Source organism: Nipponia nippon, unplaced genomic scaffold (genome assembly GCF_047370975.1).
Source record: "Nipponia nippon isolate SJK-2023a ecotype South Korea unplaced genomic scaffold, ASM4737097v1 scaffold_13, whole genome shotgun sequence".
Lineage (NCBI taxonomy): Eukaryota > Metazoa > Chordata > Aves > Pelecaniformes > Threskiornithidae > Nipponia > Nipponia nippon.
This window is the reverse complement of record NW_028262324.1, coordinates 17,029,784-17,046,669: the sequence shown is the minus strand read 5'-3', so window position 1 is coordinate 17,046,669 and position 16,886 is coordinate 17,029,784. Positions and strand designations below refer to the sequence as shown.

Sequence of the window (16,886 nt, the reverse complement as noted above, 5' to 3'; positions counted from 1 at the left end):
AACAGCGGCAGCGGGCTTGGAGCAACTGCGCTTCCCCTTCTCTTGCGGGTGGGTTGTCTCCAGGCCTCAGCAACCCCCTGCAGAGTGGGGGGCACAGACCACAGGCCCCAGCTCACCGGCACGGCGCATCAGCACTCACCTTGGCTGGATCCTTGGCGCGTAGTGGTGCTCCGCAGAGAGCAAAGGAAAGCAAAGTGCTGGGGTAGCAAAGCGGTGCAAGGAGCTGGGCAATGAGGAGCAGAACCACCTTGTTCAGAGAGTTTATTGCGAGTTCCCAGAAGCACTGCGTGCCCCAGGCAGTGAGCGGGCGGTGGGATTGTCTTCATGGTAAGCCTCCTTCACCAGGATCAGATGTAGGAGCAGTTTAGAGAGGAGCAGAAATTCCCTGAGGGAGCAGCGCCCAGCTGCCACGTGAACTGTGCTTTCCTGGCGGGGGCAGCTGCCTCGGAGCCTGCCCAGGGCGGTGTGCGTGCAGGGGCCGTGGGGCAGAGGGAAGTGGTGGGGATTGCTCCCCTCCCAGGAGGGAAGTAGCTGCCTGCCCAGACAGGGAGGAGGCCAGACAGGAAGCCACAAGCGAGGAGGCGGCTGCAGCAGGGGCACGACTCCTCACCCAGCAAGGACAGAGCCCCTGGGACTCCTCGCCCCCCACCCACCGCAACCAGTCCCATCCTCCACCCTGCCCAGCCGGGCACCGTCCTGCAGGGCTGGGCAGAGCCCCTGGGCTGGAGCGGGGAGCCCTGCTGCTGCAGGAGCGACTTGTTTCATGGCGCAGGGAGCCTGGGCGCAGCTGAGCAGCAGCGAGGACGGGCTGCGCAGGAGGTGCCGGGTGGTGAGGGCGGCCGGGGTGCCAGGCACTGCCTCCGCAACTCCTAATAAGGCTCATTTTTAATGAAGCGGCTGAACATGGTGAAGGCAGCGAGCGGCCGGTCCGTGGGCACCATGTGGCCGGCTCCCTGTGGGAAACAGGCAGCAGGTCAATCCCAGCCGTGGGGCTGCTGCTGCCTGCAGCCCAGCCAGCACTGCCCCGCTCTGACCGCAGCACCAGCGCCTGGCACGCTGCCTGCACCGTGGCCAGCAGCTCTGTCCCTGTCTCCTGGACCCCCTCAGCCCTACCTTGACGGTGAGGAAGGCGATGTTGGTAAATTCCTTCACGAAGCCCCCGATCTGGTTCTCGCCTCTTTCAGTGTAGAGCCAGGGCCGCCGAGCCACCTGCACCTGGGACCGGCAGCAGCGCCCTCAGTGCCCCGGCTGCCCGAGGCAGGTGGCCAGCCCTGTCCACGCTCTCGCCACAGCTGGCCCCAGCACGCAGCTGGTGACCGGCCTGGTCCGGGCCCTGCCCTGCCCAGTTACCTTCTGGCACAGGGAGTCCACAAACCACTCATCCCCGAGGAAGTTGCAGGCCATGTCAACGTCCCCGTTGTACACCAGGATCCGGTATTTCTGCAGAGCAGAAGGAGGGTGAGCGCTCCGCAGGGCAGCAGCCCCGGCCAGGCAGGAGGCCGGTTTGGCAGAGCCGGTCCCAGGGCCCGGTGGGTTCCCCCACACGCACTGTGGCTCCGAGCAGCTTCAGGTACTGGTCGTTCATCTGCATGTACAGGCGCTTGTAGCTGCGGTTCACCTCAAAGCTGCGGAGGAAGCGTTGGCATCACGCGGCTGCTCAGGCTCGCGATGGTCCCTCCCTGCCCGGAGCTTGCTCACCTGCACACCTGCCACTCCGGGGCCTCAGGGGAGATGTGGAGAGCCTTCCTCACCTCTGGGGAGTTCAGATACATGCTGGGGGCCGTGGAGTTCGTGCAGGGAGGGTCCATCCGGACCTTCTTTCGGGCTACCGGCATCCGGAACAGGTTCTGGGAGAGAGTTGGGAGAGTCCCTGCCACAGCAGCACCTGGTGGTGCCCCACGGGAGCAGCTTCTGCCTGCTCCTGCCCACAGGCAGCGCTGCTGGCCAGGCAGAGGATGCTCACAGCCTGGTGGCACGGGCGCCCGGGCTCACCTGCCGCCAGGAGAACCTCATTGGCATCCGGATGAAGGAGTTGCCCAGGTCGTGTGTGATGAGATAGTCACCCTCGTACCTGCAGCCAGAACCAGCACGAGGACAGGCTGAAAGCTCTGGAGGAACAAGGGCTCAGGGTCCTCCGTGGGGGAGTCCTCAATAGCAGCCAGACACGGTCCACCTGTCCCAGAGGGACCCCTGCCCAGCCCACCATGTCCCTCTGCCAGCCAGGACCCCACGTGCTGCAAATTAAAGCAAGCTTGTGCCCGGACACTTGTCTCCCCTGGGGCCACTCTCACCTCATGCTCCCAGGGACACCGCCATCGCATGGGGCGTAGAGGTTGTAGATGTTGAGGCCGGACTCCTCTACAATCCGAATCGTCTCCCCCATCTGCAACGAGTCACAACAAGGGTTTGGGACTCAGCAGGACGCTTGAGGGACCATGGGCCCATCCAGAGCCAGGCGGGTGGGTGCTGCTCACAGTCACCGGCACAGGGCACACGCTCGGGGGCTCTGGCTCCCCTCACCTTGAGTGTGCAGTTCAGGTTGGAGTTGTCGTGGAAGTTGCACTTCCCTTGAGAGCAGCAGAAGGCCTGCAAGTCCCTCCACAGCCTGCAGGCAGAGACCAAGGGACTAGACTGCACTGCCCAGATGGCAGCACTGACACAAAACCAGCGGCCGTGGCCATAGCCGCGCTGCAGGCTCCCCGCCCAGCGGCCACACAGCGTGCGGCACAGCCCGTGTGCGCTCTATGAACAAATGTGCTGCCCAAGTCAGGCCAGGAGCTTCCCTTGTCCCCCACAGCACCGACCCAGCCAGCCCTGTCCCAGGCCGTGCCCCTGTCCTGCTCGCACAGGGACGGCACATCTAGCGGCAGCACTCCCTCTCCTCTTACTCGGTCCCCAGCAGGCCGTGGTAATAGGCAAAGTAAACCAGGGAGTTATCGTTGATCTCGTAGGAGGAGAGGCCATTTCCCACGGCAATACCCTGTGAGGCAAGAAGAAAACAACTCTGTTGTGCTCCAGCTCCCTGCAGGGCAGCCGCGGCGGCAGCAGCGGCAGACAGGAAGCAGATGCAGCACTGTTTACTCCGCGGAGGGAACAGGAAGGGTCGGGGGTGCCTGAGAACGCTCCCCTGGTCCCGCTCGGCGAGGACTGACACGTCCGCCAGCAGCCGCTGCCAGCACCCCAGAAGAAGATGAAAGGCCGTGGGGCCAGACCCACCCTACGCCCCAGAGGGGGCCCCACATGCCGGCTGCGCAGGCGGTCCCCACCCCGGTACCGCTCGAGAGCCCCAGTGAGGCCGTGCCAAGCCCCCTGCTCCCCGGCCCAGCCCAGGCCGGTGGCAGAGCCCAGCTGCTCACCTTCAGGTTGAGGCTGGGGTCTTGCATCACCCACTCTGCCAGCGTGGGGATGTAGACCCCCCCGTAGCTCTCCCCCGTGAGGAAGAGATCATTCTTGGAGTACTCAGGGAAAAGCCGGAGAAAATCCTTCAGTGCCAGGTAGTTGTTGTGAGCGACCTGCAGGCAGGAGGAGGCAGGGGTCAGGTGGCAAGGCAGGACCCCCAGCACCCAGGCTGGGGCAGGCGGGAGGCAGGTCCCTCCCAGCAGCCCGGGCCACTCGCCTCGGTGTCGTTCGTGGCATACTTCTTGTCCTTGGAGTAGGAGAAGCCGACACCAGCGGGGGACTCCAGGTAGAGCACGTTGGCAATCTGCAGGGACAGCAGAGGAGCTGGAGATCAGGGGAGCCCCCCCTCCCGGCATGGGGAGGCGCAGGGCTGCTGGCCTCGCCAGTGGCAGCGCCTGCGGGTGCCTGGCCTGCCCCAGGGCTGTGCTGAGGGGGGGCACATTCCTGCCCTGCTCAACAGCGGACTTGAGAGGAGGGCGTGCTGGGCAGGGGGGCCTGCCCAGGGGCCACCCTCTCCCCACAGCCGCGGAGGGCTGCAGCGCCTGCACCCTACCTTGTTCCAGGCGTAGTCGTTGTACTTCAGCGTGATGCCGTCAGGCTGGATCTGGGGAAGCAGAAGGCAGTGACCAACGGGCACAACCAAGCCGGCCGCAGCGGGACGGCTCGTGCCACGCAGCCTGCCAGCCCCGAGCCGCGGGACGGCCGCGACTACTGACCAGGAAGGGGCCGTGCTCCTTCAGGAAGCCCTCCATGGAGCTGCAGCCGGGGCCCCCGTTCAGCCACAGCACCAGGGGGCTGCTCTGGGGGTTGCTCTGGGCCTCCACGAACCTGCGGACACACAGCCCTCAGTGCCCGGCCGGGCCCCCGCCCCGCCCGCTCGGGCACGGCCCGGCCCCAGCCCCGGTACCGGCGCAGCCCCACCTACCAGTAGTGCAGGAGCTTGCCCGGCCCGGCGCAGAGGTAGCCCGAGAAGTGCCGGAAGGAGGGCTGCTTGCCCAGCCCCGGCAGGAAGGTCACCTCGTGGCCCGGGGGGGCGGCCCGGCTCAGCCCCAGCAGCAACGCGCACAGCAGCACCGGCCCCATCTGCGGGGGGCGGGAGAGGAGCTCGGGGCGCTGCTCGCCGGGAACGGCCGCGGCCCCAGCAGCGCCCCCCGCCCGGCCCAGTCCCGGCCCGGCCCGCTCCCCCGCCCCGTCCCGTCGCGTCGCGTCGCGTCGCGCTGACCCCGGCCGCTCCCGGCGCGGCTCCCGCAGGCGGCGATCCCGGCGGGCACATGACACCCGCCCATATGACCTCCGGTGCTCACGTGAGCGGGGCGGGGCCTCGCGGCGGCCAATCAACGCCCCGGGAGCGGCCGGTCCTGCCCCGGTCCCGCGCGCGCACGTGGAAGCGGCTCCGTCCGCGACCCGCGGGGCCGCAGCGGGGGGAGCGGGGCCCTGGCACGGGAGGGAGCGGGGAGCGGGGCCGGCGGCGGGGGCGCGGCCATCGACGGGAACCGCCGGGCACCGCCGGGTACAGCTGGGTGCCACCGGGCACCGTTGGGTACAGCCAGGCACCGCCGGGTGCCGCCGGGCACAGCGGGGACAGCCGGGCACCGCCATGTACAGCCGGGCACTGCCGGGTACAGCCGTGCACTGCCAGCATCACTGGGCACCGCTGGGTACGGCCGGGCACCGCCATGTACAGCCGGGCACTGCCGGGTACAGCCGGGCACTGCCAGCATCACTGGGCACCGCTGGGTACGGCCAGGCACCGCTATGTACAGCCGGGCACTGCCGGGTACAGCCGGGCACTGCCAGCATCACTGGGCACCGCTGGGTACGGCCGGGCACCGCCATGTACAGCCGGGCACTGCCGGGTACAGCCGGGCACTGCCAGGCACTGCCAGCATCACTGGGCACCGCTGGGTACGGCCAGGCACCGCTATGTACAGCCGGGCACTGCTGGGTACAGCCGGGCACTGCCAGCATCACTGGGCACCACCGGGTACAGCCGGCTGCCACCAGGCACTGGGTACCATCAGGTACAGCTGGGCACTGTCAGCATCACCAGGCACTGCCAGGTGCCACCGGGCACAGCAGGGACAGCCGGGCACCACCGTGTACAGCTGGGTGCCACCAGGCATTGTTGGGTACAGCCAGGCACTGCTGGGCACCACTGGGTACAGCTGGGCACTGCTGGGAACCACCAGCTACCGCCGGGCACAGCGGGGACAACCAGGCACCACCGGGTACAGCTGGGTGCCACCAGGCACCACCGGGCACTGCCGGGCACCGCCGGGCCCAGCCGGGCAGGCAGACACAGGCGGGCACTGCACGGGCACCTGCAGGCCCGGGGAGCCCCGAGGGGCCGGGCTGTGTCCCCTTCCTGCTCTCCCCCGGCACTAGGACCCCCCCGGGCCACCCTGGCTGTCCCTGCCCCGAGGGGCCGTCACTGCCTCGCAGCAGCTGTGACAGGGACAGTTAAAAATAGCGGTGGCGGCGATGGCTGCCCGGTGCCGCCTCGCCGCACGCTTCCACCACGTCCACGGCGCCAACGTCCGCCTGGATGCCTCGCGGACGCGGGCCACCCGGGTGGAGAGCTTCGCCAATGGGCTCTGCTTCAGCCAGGAGCCGCTGGCGCCTGGGCAGATCTTCCTGGTGGAGATCGAGGAGAAGGAGCTGGGCTGGTGCGGGCACCTGCGCGTGGGGCTGACGGCCCACGACCCCCAGAGCCTGGAGGTGGTGCCCGAGTACTCGCTCCCGGACCTGGTCAACATGGGGGACACCTGGGTGTTCGCCATCACCCGGAGCCACAACCGCGTTGCGGCGGATGGGGAGGAGGCACCGGCGCGGGCACGGAGCCCCCCCTGGGAGCCCTTCCTGCTGATTGAGCACGTGAGGATCCCCCGCGACACGCTGGTGGGGCGCAGCAGGCCGGGGCGCTACAGCCACATCCTGGACGACCTGTACAAGATGAACGTGCTGCCTGCGACCGCCCGGCGCAGCCGGATCGGCGTGCTGTACGCCCTGCAGTCCGATGGCACTGCCGACATGCACATCGTCATCAACGGAGAGGACATGGGGCCGAGCGCCAGGCGCCTGCCCACCGCCCGCCCGCTCTACGCCGTGGTCGACGTCTTCGCCTCCACCAAGAGCGTCCGGGTCATCCCGGTGGAATACGGATGTAGGTACCTGCCCCCTCCCTGGGGCATGTCCTGCACGGGCCAGGAGCCGGGGGGGCTCCGGTGGGGTCACCCCATAGTTCCCAACAGTGGGAGCGTCAGAGTGTGCCACGGGGCAGAGGGACACGGGGCAGACGCACAGGAGAGCCCCCGGCCCCTGCAGAGCGCGGGCGAGACCCCATGCTGCCACCGACAGGCGGTGCCTCCCGAAAGCTCTGCCACGCGGGAACGTGCCGGGGGTGGGTGAGACCTCGCACCGGCTCCGAGCCGCGGCTCCCCCATGGGCATGCAGCAGCCCGGAGCCAAGCGATGTCCTGCTTTGGCACCAAAACGTCCGGCTGCGCCCCACTGCCTGCCCCGGCACGCACGCCGTGCCCCCGCGCCTGCCACGTGCCCCGGCTGCGGGGGACACCCCGTGAGCCATCGGAGGTTGGGCAATATCCGGCATCCCTCGGCTGGCTGGGGAGGGGCTGGGAAGACCGGTGCTGGTCGCTGGCTCTTGCAAGGCGTCAGGCTAATAAGTGGTAATTAGCACCATACTGAAAAAATCAGCAGATGCTGAGGATGAGGTGAGAGGAGAGCCAGGAGAGCTAGCGCCTGGGTGACGATGGCTGACCGCGAGCTGGCATGCTGCCGTGCCACCTTCGCTTTACATCAGCGGGACAATTTGCTGTCTGCACCCCGGGTGCAAGGCCGCAGACAGCACGAGCCCAGACCTGACAGCCGGGAGCCGCCGCTTCTCTCCTTGGCACAAAGTTCAGCCGCTTCTGTCTCAAGGCTGAATCGCAGGATTCTCCCTGCCAGCTGCTGAGCTGGATTATCCAAAGAGGGAGGTTACATGTGCCCGGCCGCCCAGGCCCCCCTGCCCCAGGAGCGTGCTGAGGGCAACCGGCCAGGGCACGCTGCAGGAGGCCGCTGAGCTGCCTCCGAGGACCCGTCCCCGGCCGCTCGCCAGGGACCGGCGCTGGCAGCACGTACCTCTGGGAGAGCTGCCCCCTCTCGCCGCGCCACGGGCCGTGGGTCCCTGCGAGCTCCGCGGCTGGTGCAGGCACCGCTGCAGAGGCGCAATACGGCTTCCTGCCCTCGACAAAGATTTCAGTAGCTCCAGTTTCTGCAACACTTCCGTAGGGTTTAAAAAATCAGTTGTGGGGTGGTTCTGTTCCTGAGCGGGGTCCAGCTGGTGAAGTGAAACCCAGAAATGAGCAGCTGAGCCACTGGCGACATGTGATGTGGCACAGGGGCTGGGGGGCAGGAGAGGCAAAGGGCATCTGCCACTCGTCACCCAGCACTCGGCGCAACGCAGCCCTGCGCCGCCGAGGTAGAGATAAGCACTCCAGCCATCCGAAAACAGCCCCAAGGTTGGGAGCCAGCTGGTCATAGCACGGTCGTGCTCAGCAGAGCTCTGCTCTGCCCGGTGCTAGCGTGAGCCCCTGGAGGCACCGGCCCTGCAACCAGAAAAGTGCAGAGCCACGTGTGGGCGAAACGGCCGGGTCCCACCCGCGGCTCCACTCCAGCCAAGCGTGGTGCCCTGGGGTGATCTCCTCTGGTTTGGCTCTTGGAGGCAGCGGATGAACCAAGGCCCACGGGCTGCGCCTGAGTCAGCTCTCGTTTAAAATCTGAGAGCGCTGGCCGCAGCTAATTGCACCCAGGCTGCTGAGCCACCAAGGGCTCCTGAAAGAGGAATCCCGCAGGGGCGCGTGTCACAGGGGCCGGAACCGGGCAGAGCCCGCGTGGTCAGCCATGGGAACGGCTCAGAAGATGGTTGTCTGAAGGCAGCGCAGCCACGGCCCGTGGGTGCCCATCTGGCAGCCGAGCACCGGCGCCAGTGGAAGCAGACCAAGGGAGCGGGATGAAAGGGAAGCACAGTGTGGGGATGTGAGACGCTGGGGAGCCGCTCCACAGCCCCCAGAGAAAACAAATGCAAACCAGCCGCGGTAACGCACAGCTTGGGCGCATAACCGTCCTCCCTACCTTCCTCCCGGTAATGGGAAAAGCTTCACAGCCCGCGGCCCTCAGGCTCCTGTTGCAGCCAGAGCACCTTGGCGCTGGCTCTCCCGCACAGCTGGCTCGAGCCTGGGGCAGGTCGATGCCACAGAGCGAGCTCACCCACCGCTGCCCTAAAACACGGTGCCTCCGGGGAGCCTCGGGGCCCATCTCCTCCACACCACTCTGCTCTCGGCCTCACTGGTGACTCAGCCAGCTCAGCTGCTTCTTTCTGCTCTCTTCCAGTTCCCTCCCTGCAGACCCTCTGCCGGCTGGTCATCCAGAAGCACATTGTCCACCGCCTGGCCATCGACGGCCTGGACCTGCCCCCGCCGCTGAAGAGCTTCTGCAAACACGAGTGAGGCGTCGAGGACGCTGCCCCGGGCCACCCCCCGCGCCGACAGCCCCACCAGCGATGGCTGGCGAGCTGCCCGGCAGGATCTGTGCCCCCAGCTGCCCCCTCCACCTCCCAGCGCCCACCGGCACGTGGCCCCCCTCGCCCCCGGGGCACCTGCACACACGGCACATGCTGCTGAAGGGCCGACGTGAGAGCACCGGCAGCACGGCAGAGCATCGGAGGGACTTTGCTCCATGCAGATAGGTGCGGCAGGGCCGGTGCGCAGGCAGGAGGCTGGTGCAGGGCAGAGCGAGCAATAAAGCGCTTCCAGCCAGAAAGCGAGCATGCTGTGGGGAGTGCGGGCACAGGGGGAATGGGGATTGCTGCCCGACCCGCGCCAGGCCTGCTGCCGTCAGGGCTGTGCTAACCACCGGCGCCGCCCGCAGCAGGAGGCCTCAGGCACCGGGATGCCGGCAGAGCCGGGCTGGCTGGGGTGGGCACAGAGACCCACAGAGCCCCTGCAGCCAGGAGACCCAGCCCCGCTGGTGGGATCAGCACCCTGCAGGATGAGGCCTTGGCATATGCCCGGCGCCAGGCTGGTCCCCAGCAGGGCAAGGCCAGCGCTGGGCAGCTCTGGGGGCTGGCATGCGGCCCGGCTCCCGTCTGGGGGAGGAAGCCACAGGTTTGGGATTTTTAGTCCCCAGCCAAGGGGACTTTCTTCCCCTTCCACATCAGGGCATTTCGTGTGGCTGCAGGGGGTGCTTCAGGGGAGCTGCCTCCCAGTAATGTGGGAAGAGTCCTGTCAAAGGAGGGCTTGGGGGGCTTCAGCTGCCGCTCATGGGAGCAGTTCCCCCTCCAGCAAGGAACAAAGTTGGGCCCATGAGCCTGCGAGCACGGCCCTCAACGCTGCTGGGCTCAGGACCTGTCCGTGGCCTGGGAACGAAGCTGAGATTGCCCAGGTGGATCAGAGCCGGGGCCAGGCTGGGTGGAGCGTGGGAGGGCACGGCCCAACGCTCACGCGGAGGGTAAATTACAGCCTGACGCCTGTCCTGGCTGGGCAGTTTCGCTCTTGGGAAAGATGTTTACCCCGAGAGTGGGGATGAGCTATTTCCTGTGCTCCCAGCAAGGAGGCGGACGGGGCGGACGCCAGAGGGAAACCCGCAGCATCCAGGGAGCCGCACTGGCAGCAGCCGTTGCTCAGGCACACGCCTGTGGCCATGGAGCCGGTCACGGCAACCCGGCGCAGGGTCCAGCTACCCCGCCTCGCCAGCCAGGGAGGGAAGCCCAGTGCTCCCTGGCTCCAGGAGCCGGCACCGGGCCCTCCTCCAGCCGCTCATCCTCTGGCTGGTGGGGATGGCAGCTGGCATTCCCGCAGTGCCTGTGCCGGGCTGGGAGGGGAGGCAGGGTTGGAGCTGCGCAGAGCAAGAGGCAGAGGAAAGAGCCCTCCAAAAATCAGAGTGGTGCCCGCATGTGCCAGGAAGAGGGATGGCGAGGGGTCAGCAGGCAGGGCCTCCCAGGCCTCTTCTGCAGCACGGCTGAGGGGTGAAACAAGCAGCTCTGAGTTTACAGAAAGGTGTTTTAGGAAACACTACGCTATATTTAGCCAGAGAGATTCGATAGTATCAGATAATGTTACAAAACCCTCCGTCAAGAGGAAATCCCCAACCTAGCAGTCGTAGTCCTGCAACGGGCCGACTGTACTGAAATAAAGCACTAATGAAGGAAGTGCTGATTGGGGAAAACACCGACGGTGACTGAACCACTGCGATGAGTGAGGTGTCTCGACGCCCCCCTGCCACGTCCCACAGGACATGATGGGCTTCGGAGCCACTGGTGTTGGAGCTGTTCTGGCCGGCCAGGGGACGCGGGGAGCTCACCCAACCCGAGATCAACGCCCAAGGGCCAGGGCTTGTTTGCTCTTTTCAGTATTTTTCCCTCCCCCACCCCACGCGTTTAAAGCCTTTGCTCTCCACCTCATCGCAGCTTTGTTTGCACTGCTGTGACCCCGGCATCCCTCCTGCCTCCCCCAGCACACAAGCTGTTGACGAGGGAGGGCGGGTTCCCCTTTCTGAGAAATTGAGAGCAGCTGCCGTAACCAGACAAACAACTCCTCTGCTCCAGACCATGGGCTGTGCTGCCCGCAGCGGAGATTGCCACCCTCTGGATCTGCTGCCTCCCAGCAAGCAGGCTCGCTTCGCTAACTGGAGGGCGCCACAACGAGGCAAGACCACCAAGAAGTGCTGTTCAAAGCCCTGCCTGATCTCACGGGCCGAGCGAGCCCCACCGTCCCGTCCTGCTGGCAGGGAGGGGCGGCTGCAGCTGGCGCAGAGACGGATGCGGCTCCCAAGCGATACAAGACCGATTTATTGGCTTTGTTGCACAACACATCACAGCTGGATGCTGGAATGACCTGCAGGCACTGGCCACAGATCAAATAATTTTGTCACGTGTTATTATACCATTACCTCCCACGCCGCACCACCCGTGGTTGGCTCCCAGCCACACCTCCTGTTAGCCAGGTCAGTGGCTGGTTACCCATTCCAGCATGATCTGGAGTTCCCAATCCGGTTCCTCAGCTGCCCTGTGCAAGAGGCGACGCTCGCTCGGCAGATAAAGGACCCAAACTGCCCCTTCCATGCCGAGCCCCGAGGGAGTAAGAAGCTGAGGGGAGTAAAGGGGGAAGCTGGGACACGGGTGGAGCGATGAACAGGCCTCCTGCGCATCTGCTGCCCCGCTGCTCCCGAGGACCCGCACACGGAGCCGCCAGCTCGGCTCCCGCTTCGTGCTAGAGCTTCACCTCAACGTAGGGCCCAATCCAGCTGTCAGCCAGCTCCCGAAGGGTCCTGTACCTGCACTCAAACTCCTCCCCACTGCAGCGGGTGAGAAGCCGGCTGACCTCTGCCGTGAGGAAGGACACCACCAGGGATTTATCCAAAGACGCGTTCCAGGAGCTCTTCAGGACCTCCAAGAGGCCATCAGCACAGTTTCCCCCAGCCTGATGGGCATCGCATCCCTTCTGCCACTGTCTGCCGAGCATCTCCGGCTGCACGGTCTTCCTGTCCGAATTCAACACGGCCAGGATGTGCCGGCAGGGCAGCTGGAAGACCTGGTTGAAGTAGCAAGTGCAGCTGCTCAGGCCTTTCAGGTCCACCCTGTGGGCATCCTCCAGGACCTGTACACTCAGCGCATCCTCCCCACTGCCTATCAGCTGCACGGACTTCTGAACCACCGCGAATTCACTCAGGCACAGCCTGGCAGCAGCCTCCGTGCAAATATCGCTCAAAGACTGCTTGATGTGTTCTTCACTCCGTCGGTTAATCTCCTCCTCGCTGTCACTCTCCGGGTTTTCTGTGGCCTCCAGTTCAGCCGCAGGAGATGAAGGATCTAATGAGGACTGAGGGCTCGAGGGCTTGCTCTGGAGGAGAGCCTGGGGGATTTCAGGCTGGTGCTGAAGAGCTGCAGGGAGCCGAGGAGCTGCCGGTGGACTCTGGAGAACAATCACGGGGCTCTTGGCAGCTGTGAGAGAGGCTGCTACCAGCCCCTGCTGCTGAGCTGCTGCCATGGTGGGGGAGGCCTGGACGGAGCTCTGAGATGGCGTACCCTGGCACAACACAGGGGTGGGAGGCGGACCCGAGGCAGGCAGGCTTTGGGGAGCTGCCCGAGCAGCACAGTGATCAGGATGGGGAACGGAGCACATCACAGCATCAGGAGGGCTCTTGGAAACACACTTTTGGTAGTGCTGGGCTAAGGAGGTGATGCAGCTCTCCAGAGAGAGCCCAGTGCTGAAAACCTGGCTCAACCCCTGGGTGACGATCTCCAGGTCCCTAAAGTAGCTACTGCTCTCCCCCCAGCTCCGCTCCCTGTGCGTGGCCCAGATCTCCTCATCGAGCAGCCAGTGAATATGGAGCTGCGGCAGCAAGTCCGGCGTCACTAGGTCCCTCAAAAGGGCGTGCATCTTCCTGCGGCGGCTCTCAGTGGCTGCGCACATGGCGTCCCTCAGGCTGGCCAGGATCAGGCGCTCGGCGCGGCCCTCCAGGGCCAGCCGCTGGACCTGCCGCTGCAGGCGCTTGCAGAGGTGGAAGACGGAGAGCTGCACCTCCGCTGCGGGGAAGGCCTGGGCCAGCGCCGGCGGCTGGGGGAGGCCGGGGCCCACCAGGAGGAGCCGGGTCTCGGCCCAGGCGGGGTTGAAGGCCCTGAAGACCCCGTACATGCGGGACAGGCCGCCCGCCGACTCGTCCCGCGGGACGGCGAAGTGCACCACCCTCGCCATGCCGCCCCGCAGCGCCGGGGCCGGCCCGGCCACCAGGAAGACGTAGAGGGCCCGGCCCGCCGGCCCGCCCGCCCGGTGCAGCAGCAGCGCCCGGGGGAAGCGGGCGAAGACGCGGCCCATGGCGGCGCTCTGGAAGCTGACGGAGGCCATGCCGCCGCCCGCTCCCAGCTCGTAGGCCACCAGGGAGCCGCGGCCCGGGCCCGGCGGGGCCTGCGCCATCGCCAGCCCTGCCAGGGCCGGGACGGCCGCGCTCCTTCCCGCCGCGCGGCCGCCGCTACCGGGGGGACATATCCCGGCATGCCCCGCGCCGCCCCAGGGGAGTGCATCCCGGCGTGCGCCGCGGCCTTCCGGGGGAGTGCATCCCAGCATGCCGCGCTCCTGCCAGGGACGCCACCAATCACCGTGGGGTGCGCCATGACGTCGGGCGGCGCTCGGCGCCCCCTGCCGGCCGGGCGCGCCCCCGGCAGCATCCGCCGGTACCGGCCGGGCGCGGCCGCTCCCCTCCGCCGTCCCCCGCTACCCACAGCACTGCGGGGTCAGCGGCTCCTTCCCGGCCGCCTCCCCCGGTGACCGGGCCCAGGGAGCCAGGATGGCCGCCAGCGCGGAGCTGCGCTGCTCCAGCTCCTGCCCCTCGCACTGCAGCAGCAGGTTGGCCAGCTCTAGGCTGAGGGACCGGACCCGCTCCCCTCTGCCCTCCGGCCGGCCGCCCGCCGAGCCCCCGCCGCAGCCGGGGGGGCTGGCCCCGGGGACCGGGAGCTGCTGGTACCTCCTCTGCCAGCGCCTGCACACCATGGCTTCCTCCACGCACCCCCGGCGCGCCTGCAGCACAGCCAGGACGTGCCTGCAGGGGAGCCGGTAGCGGCGGTGGAAGCAGCAGCTACAGCTCCGGCAGTCGCGGCTCACCCAGTGCGCGTCTTCCAGCAGCCGAATGGCGAGGCTGCCCGGTGCAGGGCTGAGCAGCTGGGTGGACGCCTGCACCACCTCCCACTCCTTCAGGCACAGCCAGGAGCCCAGCTCCGTACAGCTCTCCCGGAGTGTGGCCAGCATGCAGCCTGGCCCGGCTGCGGCAGCCTGCCCAGCGGGCTTGGGGTGCTCAGTAAGAGCCAGAAAGCCAGAAATGGGGCCTGGTTCCACTGCAGCGCCGGCACGCACGTCAGGCTTCTCCTGGAGGCTGCTCCGACCAGCCTCCTCGCTGCCTGAGACACCCCAGTTCAGGCTTTCCAAGTCTCTGGAATCAAGGTAGTCCGCACACTCCAGAAAACGAAGAATGCTCGCCTCCAAGGATGGCTGCTGGCCCAAGAGACAGGATATTTGTTGCGTGATGAGGTCCAGGCTGTCCATGTGCGTGCTGCAGCAGCGCAGACCCTTCTCCGTGTGCATGCGCCACAGCAGCTCGCAGGAGAACCAGTTGGCTTGCAGGCAGTTGTACAGCTCCGGGCTGACCACACACTTCGCCAGCTGGGACAGGGCATCCAGACTTGCAGCCGAAGGGGAAAACACGGCTCTCTGCAAGGCCAGCGTCAAGTTCTGCTTGACGGAAGAGGAGATTTCTGCTTCCTTCACGTTCTTCTCAAGCAGTCGGACAGTGTGATAGACAGAAAGGAGCACCTGGGCAGAGGGAAAGAGCTCGTGGAGGATGGCTTTGTGAAAGAAGGACACGTCCACGAAAACAGCCTGGACCTTTTGCCACTCGGGGTTGAACTCCTTGAAGACGGTCAGCATCTTCCTGATGCCATGTCCTGTGTCGTCCTTCAGCAGTGACAAGTGCACTACTCTCCCCGCTCGCTCCTGACTCTCCACAAGGAAAGCGTAGAGAACGTGTCCCGCCTCGCTTGGCACCCTGTGCAGCAGGAGGCTCTCAGGGAACTGCATGAACGAGCTCTTCATCTTGCCAGTCTGGAAGCTGAGCCTATCCAGGCCGTGGTCGCCATCTGCACTAATCGAGGCCAGCGAGCCCCTGTCCAGCCTCAGGAAGGTTTTCATGACCTCAGCAACCCTGACGAGCGCTGAGGCTGAGCCATTTTCCTTCGCTGCCTCAGGGAGCATGGGAGCCCTGTACGGAGCAAGCGCCCCATCCACCAGTTGTCCCGTGACGGCATGCGAGTCCTCACCCGCCGTGGCATCGCTGTCAGTCCCACCTGCCTCCTGCTGCTTACGCAGTTTTGTTGCGGGGCCGTCGCATGCCACGGTGCTTGCCATCGCAGCAGTGGCTCTGGCCAGGGAAAACACCAGGTCCGCATGGACATGGTCGCTGTTCAGTTCGCTGATCACAAGCTGGTCTATGTCCTCCTCATATTGCAAGACAAAATAAGCTGGACACAAGCTGGGCTGCTGCTTTCTCTTCTTGCTGTATTTTTGGGTCCGGGCACAACCAAACTTCACCTGCATGAACCTGCAAACGTTGAGAAAGCATTAATGGGGGAAGCAATGGTGATGTAGGCTGCCAGCATACCAGTCAGATGTGTGGGCTGGCTTTCTGCTCAGCAAAGGCTGGGGCAAGAAAGCTCAAACACAGGAGAAACGAAGGAACTGAGAGTTACAACAGCCACAACCAGACACTACAGAGCAGCCCCAGCTCTTGTTCCCAACAGCGCCTCTATTGCTGCTGTCCAGAAACAGCAGAGCCATCAACGAAAACTTGATACCTGCGCGTTTGTGTCTTACTCTCTTAAAGCACATATCATTTCTGCAGCTCCTCTGCATCTGGAAGAGCAGGCTAGAACATAGCAAGAAAGGCTTTAAGGCACAAGATTAAATTACATTGTAAAATTACATTGTAAGAAGGCAAGGGGAGAAGTAGTGTAACAGTCTTTGCACACGCGAGCAGATCCACCGACCTGGACAGAAACGAGCCGTTCAGATAAGAGAAGGCTGCAGAATGGAGAACTGCGAGGGGGAAACTTGACAACACCTTTCCCTTATGGTGAGGTGAAGGCAGCTAGGGAATGCTACCAGGCACCAATATTTAGTGTCCTGCTACCTGACTGGAAAAAGGCAGGAGCTATCATTTGCCAGCAATTTCAATGATCAAAGCTACAGGTTTTGCTACAAAAGGCAGAGAGATTTCTCGAACTAAAAGGCAGAGTAAAACAGCTCAGCAGCAGTAAACGAGAGTGGACACAGGACAGCAGAGTGCTGGCCGGGGAGCGAGGGACAGCGAGAGGGCCGGGACACAGCCAGGCAGTGAGGGGAAGGCAAGAGGGACACAAGGACAGCCGAGACGATGGCAGTGGCAAGCACGTGGCTTAACCACCAGCGCTCTTCTATCCAGGTGTATCGCTCAGTCAGGATCAACCCTTCCGGAGTCACAAACAGCCTGGTTATAGCAGCATTCGACCACGTACAGACAAGAGCTCACGCCTTGCGGAGCAGCACTGGTTCGGGGCTCGGAGCTGGTGGCTCCACCGGGGAGCACCGGAGCCCGGGGAGCACCGGAGCCCGGGGAGCAGGGCTCTGCCTCGGGGGCGGCTGCTGCGAGGTACCGGGCCCAGCGGGCCCAGGCAGCGGGGGCGGCGGTGGCGGGCCCTGACCTGACATCCTCGCGGACGGCGGTGCCATGCCGCCGGTTGTGGCAGCGGACGGAGAGGCAGCTCCGCAGGCCGTAGCGGCAGCCCTGCGCCAGCTTGTAGGCGCGGAAGCGCTCCCTGAAGTCCTCGTAGCTCCTGAAGCGCGCACCCAGCTCCATGGCGGGCGCCGGACCCCCGGCACCAAGACCCGGCCCCGCGGCCTCCGCTGC

General features: G+C 65.6%; 4 protein-coding genes across 5 annotated transcripts; 1 reads left to right on the top strand and 3 right to left on the bottom strand.

The window, feature by feature from the left end:
- Nucleotides 1-246: 246 nt before the first annotated feature.
- CTSA (cathepsin A) lies at nt 247-7,690 on the bottom strand. 2 transcript variants are annotated; one of them, XM_087750048.1, is made up of 15 exons: nt 7,539-7,690; nt 4,325-4,482; nt 4,116-4,227; nt 3,953-4,003; nt 3,617-3,703; nt 3,357-3,512; nt 2,889-2,980; nt 2,521-2,605; nt 2,292-2,383; nt 1,993-2,071; nt 1,699-1,847; nt 1,550-1,625; nt 1,351-1,440; nt 1,114-1,215; nt 247-953 (listed from the first exon to the last, which is right to left on the bottom strand). In XM_087750048.1, exons 2-15 carry the CDS (start codon nt 4,480-4,482, stop codon nt 870-872), a joined length of 1,413 nt encoding a protein of 470 aa, XP_087606174.1. In that variant the 5' UTR covers nt 7,539-7,690; the 3' UTR covers nt 247-869. The 2 variants fall into 2 exon arrangements, with proteins under 2 accessions (XP_087606174.1, XP_087606172.1); XM_087750046.1 differs by lacking the exon at nt 7,539-7,690 and adding an exon at nt 4,622-4,698.
- On the top strand, nt 4,813-9,615 carry NEURL2 (neuralized E3 ubiquitin protein ligase 2). Its single transcript, XM_009471429.2, has 2 exons — nt 4,813-6,562; nt 8,790-9,615. The coding sequence occupies exons 1-2, from the start codon at nt 5,881-5,883 to the stop codon at nt 8,903-8,905; spliced, it is 798 nt and encodes a 265-aa protein (XP_009469704.2). The 5' UTR covers nt 4,813-5,880; the 3' UTR covers nt 8,906-9,615.
- Nucleotides 9,616-10,853: 1,238 nt separating this feature from the next.
- On the bottom strand, nt 10,854-13,665 carry ZSWIM1 (zinc finger SWIM-type containing 1). The gene has a single exon (XM_087750038.1). The coding sequence runs from the start codon at nt 13,517-13,519 to the stop codon at nt 11,666-11,668; it is 1,854 nt and encodes a 617-aa protein (XP_087606164.1). The 5' UTR covers nt 13,520-13,665; the 3' UTR covers nt 10,854-11,665.
- ZSWIM3 (zinc finger SWIM-type containing 3) lies at nt 13,665-16,843 on the bottom strand. The gene is made up of 2 exons (XM_087750037.1): nt 16,681-16,843; nt 13,665-15,542 (listed from the first exon to the last, which is right to left on the bottom strand). Exons 1-2 carry the CDS (start codon nt 16,833-16,835, stop codon nt 13,667-13,669), a joined length of 2,031 nt encoding a protein of 676 aa, XP_087606163.1. The 5' UTR covers nt 16,836-16,843; the 3' UTR covers nt 13,665-13,666.
- Between the last annotated feature and the right edge of the window lie 43 nt (nt 16,844-16,886).

What these genes read in the sequence shown, in the direction of transcription:
- ZSWIM3 (XM_087750037.1), bottom strand. Translation starts at nt 16,835, where the DNA reads ATGGAGCTGGGTGCGCGCTTCAGGAGCTACGAGGACTTCAGGGAGCGC. An exon ending in GCCGTCCGCGAGGATGTCAG is followed by an intron (nt 15,543 to 16,680) that starts GTCAGGGCCCGC and finishes CAACGTTTGCAG; the next exon opens with GTTCATGCAGGTGAAGTTTG.
- NEURL2 (XM_009471429.2), top strand. Translation starts at nt 5,881, where the DNA reads ATGGCTGCCCGGTGCCGCCTCGCCGCACGCTTCCACCACGTCCACGGC. An exon ending in CATCCCGGTGGAATACGGAT is followed by an intron (nt 6,563 to 8,789) that starts GTAGGTACCTGC and finishes GCTCTCTTCCAG; the next exon opens with TTCCCTCCCTGCAGACCCTC.
- ZSWIM1 (XM_087750038.1), bottom strand. Translation starts at nt 13,519, where the DNA reads ATGCTGGGATGCACTCCCCCGGAAGGCCGCGGCGCACGCCGGGATGCA.
- CTSA (XM_087750046.1), bottom strand. Translation starts at nt 4,672, where the DNA reads ATGTGCCCGCCGGGATCGCCGCCTGCGGGAGCCGCGCCGGGAGCGGCC. An exon ending in CCGGAGTGGCAGGTGTGCAG is followed by an intron (nt 1,626 to 1,698) that starts GTGAGCAAGCTC and finishes CTTCCTCCGCAG; the next exon opens with CTTTGAGGTGAACCGCAGCT. An exon ending in TGAAGCTGCTCGGAGCCACA is followed by an intron (nt 1,441 to 1,549) that starts GTGCGTGTGGGG and finishes TCTGCTCTGCAG; the next exon opens with AAATACCGGATCCTGGTGTA.